At 50.4% G+C, this 4,289-nt stretch overlaps 1 protein-coding gene across 1 annotated transcript in view; it reads left to right on the top strand.

Moving 5' to 3' along the window:
* The window catches only part of LOC103773425 (glutamate receptor-interacting protein 2-like), a 59,447-nt gene extending 56,144 nt beyond the window's left edge, over positions 1-3,303 (top strand). The window contains exons 22-23 of the mRNA XM_008940794.1: positions 492-638; positions 3,106-3,303. Of these exons, the coding sequence (XP_008939042.1) occupies positions 492-638; positions 3,106-3,303 (345 nt within the window). The remainder of the gene's footprint in view (positions 1-491; positions 639-3,105) is intronic.
* The last annotated feature ends 986 nt before the right edge of the window (positions 3,304-4,289 follow it).

Genomic DNA, 4,289 nt, shown 5'->3' with positions numbered 1-4,289 from the left:
CCTGCTGAGTGATGTATTAAAAATGATCTGTCTCCACGTTTGACATACTACATTGAAAATTCCCTGTGAACACGTTGATTTTTCATGTGTTGGCCTGGCATACCAGAGGATGTGCAGTGTAAGCTGGGCCAGGGAGGGCGATGCTCCATTGGTAACTCTGGCTTGGCTGCTCTTTGGGGGAAGTAGGGATGCTGTCCATGTTACACTGCTTGTGTTTCCTTCCGTATCCAAGGGAGCAGGACTCTCATGTGGTTGGATAATATGCCAGTCACCAAAGCACTTCTGCATGTGATCTGTGTAAGATGGTGGTGTCTGGTAAATAAGGCTCTGTCTGTGTTAGCTGCACGGGCTGAGCAAAGTCTGCCCAGGAGACCCAGGTCAGAATTGCAGTAGGTCTGCACACATTGTCTGTTATTTCTATCCTGCCAATCCTATACAGCTCCTCCTTGCTCTGCTGCATTAAAATGTGTTTTTTGTTTCTGCCCCTCCAGATGACACTCCACAAAGACCCAGAGAGCGAAGACTTTGGATTCAGTGTGTCAGATGGCCTGATAGAAAAAGGTGTCTATGTAAACATGGTCCGTCCGGATGGGCCAGCAGATCAGTGTGGCCTCAAGCCATATGACAGAGTGCTTCAGGTAATAAATGCAAAATGCAGTTCTGAAGGCTGGGACAGAGTGAATGAGTGGCTGAGAGGAAGAGAGAAGTGAGACCCATCCATGGCAGCACTAACTTTAATGAAAGGTAATAGTTAGCCAACTAGGTGAGCTCTTAGCCACCGAGCAGTCAATGAGACCTGTGTTTTATGATGAGAAATCACTAGGTGTTAACCCCCAGCTGGTACCCCTAGGTTACACCTCTTCCAGGACACGGCCTATCCCAGCACTGGCCTTTATGAGCTTGGGCAACTCAAAACAACCCTAAAAAGCTGTGTTGTTTCCTCTCCATATCCTCAGTCATTTTCTTTTCATGCAAGAGGGTGATTTTTGGATGATCTAGACTGTGTTGACCAATATCTGTTCCTGCCAAGGCCCCATGTGGAGTTAAGTGGTGTTCACGAAGTTCTCTGTGTGCCTTTGACAACTGGAAGAGTTTCCTAGGAAACACATCCTTCAAGCAAAGTGTTTTTCTTGGATATTTTTCTTTGAAAGACACTAGATCTGAAACAGAGGATGCAGAAGAAGCACTGTCTGTAATAAATGTGACCTGGGCATATTGGACTACCAGAGGACCAGTAGGAGCATGATGAGTTTTGGAGTTTGGAGAGGAACTTTATACTGAAAACCAATTATTTTAAGCTTTGTGGCAACTCAAACAGCAACTATGTGGAAGTGCAGCCCCAGTGGGAAAATTGCCACTGTTTGGAAATGCAGATGCTGTGACCATATTTGGAAACACTCAGAAAGGTGTTTAGTTTTACTAATTTCTAGGCGGGGGTTGTTAGCAGTAGGATTAGAGCCAATCTATTATGTACATCAGGTAACTGGAGAACTGGCAGCACTGTGGGGAACCTTGTTTAAGCTTGTTATGGTCTCTAGCCAGTTGGCTGCTATACAGTTTTTTCCTTCTCGGCTTCAAATAAAAGATGGTGCAAGAATTAACAAGAAGCTAATTAGGCTCTGGGCTGCTTTTCTGTTGAATGCTGGATGTGTCACTTTTTGTGAGTGCCAAAGTGCTCTGGGAGGTGTGCCCAAAATCCTGAACAGATCGTCGAGGAGACTTTGGACACCCCCGTTCCACATGTTGCGCTCACGGCTTGCACCGACACCAAAAAGCCATTGGCACCGTGTTGACACGTGGACTTGGGAATGAGGGATTGCAGACCTGGTACAGGCAACTCCCACCACCAAGTACAGAGATGCATTGCTGAGGATGCTTCACAGTGCTGATGGGCAAGATGATGTGCCTGAAGGCCAGCAAAACACCTCATCCCTGCTGTAGCAGACCCCCTGCCTCTTGGCTGGCTGGGCTAGCCAGAGCATGGCATTGTACAATGGTGCTTCTGCACTGGAGCTGCCTGGCTGGTGTAGAGCAAGGGCAGAGCAAGCTGATGGCCTGTCTCTCCTTCTCCACGTGTATTCTATAAATTGTCTTTAGTTACTATGCTGTAAGGAGCAATATTGGGGGCAGCTGTGTGGACACCAGCCAGGGCAGGGGGACACTGCTGCCGTCACAGAGCCCAGCTCCGTGGGCACGCATTGCTGCTGGCAAAGGGTTTTGGATGGGAGGGTTGCATGGACTCACCCAACCCTTACCCAGAGAAGGAAGGAATGCCTGCCCCCAGGGGTTATGTTCGCTCCAAAGGTGGGTGGGAAATTCCTTTCTCCCTTCTGTGCTTCCCTTCCCCATGCTGTTTGCCAGCCCCCTCCATCCCAGAACTGTCGTGGCACCAAGCCTGGGTGCTCTGGTAGCTGTAGGCAAGAGAGCTAGGGTGGTTCTGGCAGGTGACCCAGCCTAGAAATGTGCTTGAACGTCTACAAGAGAGAGCAGTAAACTTTCTTTCCCAACTGAATCCTGCAGAGGAATTTGAAGCCGCCTTCTGGGCCCATATGTAATGTATCCATACTCCTCTGAAATGAAGGATGTAGATGCAGAGAAAAGGAGCAGAAACTGTTTGGTATAATCTCTATTTACTGCTGGCTGAGCTGGAAAATGTTTGGCAGAAGTTTCAAGATCTGAGCTGTACTTTTTTTCTAGGCACTGAATACCCCAACATCACAAATTTAAGGCCAGTGAAAGCCACAATGGCAAAAAAATTACGGAAATTGGCAACCTTTCTCCTACAGACTTGAATTGGAGAACTGGTTTTGAGCCTTGAAGGGTTTAATACTTGTAATAACTGCCCCAGGCACTGAGGGTCAGGGTTTATGCCTGATCCAGGCTTTTTTTCTCCCCCCTTCCTGCATCATTTCTCAGCTAAAGATGAATGTGCTCATCCTGAAGGGGTGTCCCTGCTCTTCTCTCCAGTGAACCTAGAATCGGGGACCCCCAAAAGTTATGTGTTTTCAGAGATGTGGATTTAGCACCAACCTTGCATTTTCTGACTAACAAACATGGTCTTTCTGTTGTTCCTCCCCATGGCACGTCTTAAATCCATGCCGGCAGGTAAACCGCGTCCGAACAAGAGACTTTGACTGCTGTCTGGCTGTTCCCCTGATTTCGGAGGCTGGAGATAAGCTGGACCTGGTGATTAGCCGAAACCCCTTGGCTCTGGCTGCCAACGCTCCCCAGGAGGGGACCAGAGAGCTGCCGGCGCACGTGGCCCGTGGCGCTGAGGTCAAGGCGAGCGTCCAGACGCTCTGAGCGACAGGAGCAAAACCGATGGTGCCCAGGGCCCCCGTGGAGCCATTTGGGCATTTGGGGTGGAGCCATTGGGGCATTTGGGGTGGTTTTCCTGTTTTTTTGCACTGGTATTTGTAAACGGCGTGTGTACCATAACCTGCGAGTGGGTAGGTGGGTCTTCAGCATGCCTGTAGACTGCCAAACGTTGCTGGGAAGGAGGGAGCTGGATGCGCGTCTCCGGCCGTGGGCAGCGCTGTGATGGGACGAGCTGCCAGCGGGAGGAGGGAGCATCCACAGCCAGCCCCTGGGGCTGTCGGGGTGCCTGGGGACCTGCCACATCATCCTCTTCACCCTGAAGGCCTTGGCCATCCTATAAACACACATGGTGCTATTTTGTTTCTCGTTTGCTTAGTTGATCACATGCAGCAAGACTGAAGCGGCTTTCCCTCTCTGCTGTGCCCAGCTCCATCCTTGAAGCGCTAGTGATACATTCCCGCAGCCCCTTGCGCTGCTGGCGCAGGGCTGTGGAGAGCCCTGTTCAAAAGACATTTCAAGATGCGCTTGGGAGTGGCTAGGTGCAATTCTTGCTCGAAAATTGGTGTTTGCAGCCGCCTCCTGCCAGCCCTGTCAGTGCTGCTCAGCAGGGCTGGCTCACCCTGCAGTGGGATGAGGCACCTCATCTTGCCATCGATTCCTGTGAGCGATGGATGTTGTTACCTGTGCTGGAGTAGTTATTACAGAGCAGAAGGTCATAGCCAATACTGAAGGCCTTCAGCACCTGCCCAAACCCCTGGTCACCTTGTTCGTCTGGCCTTTATGGAGATCTCTTGCTTGCAAACCTGGCCTGTGCCTGCAAGTAAATAGCAGAATAGTGATCTTCCCAGAGCTGTCCCTGCTGTTTTGAATTAATAGGACCTTGTCGTCTCCCATCAGGCAGTGGCATGAGAAGCCCTTCATTAGGTGGAGCTCGTGTCCCCCGTGTCCGGCGTGGGCTGGGCAGCGTGTGT

Source organism: Merops nubicus, unplaced genomic scaffold, assembly GCF_000691845.1.
Source record: "Merops nubicus isolate BGI_N331 unplaced genomic scaffold, ASM69184v1 scaffold5945, whole genome shotgun sequence".
Taxonomy (NCBI): domain Eukaryota; kingdom Metazoa; phylum Chordata; class Aves; order Coraciiformes; family Meropidae; genus Merops; species Merops nubicus.
This window is presented reverse-complemented; position numbering and strand designations above follow the sequence as displayed.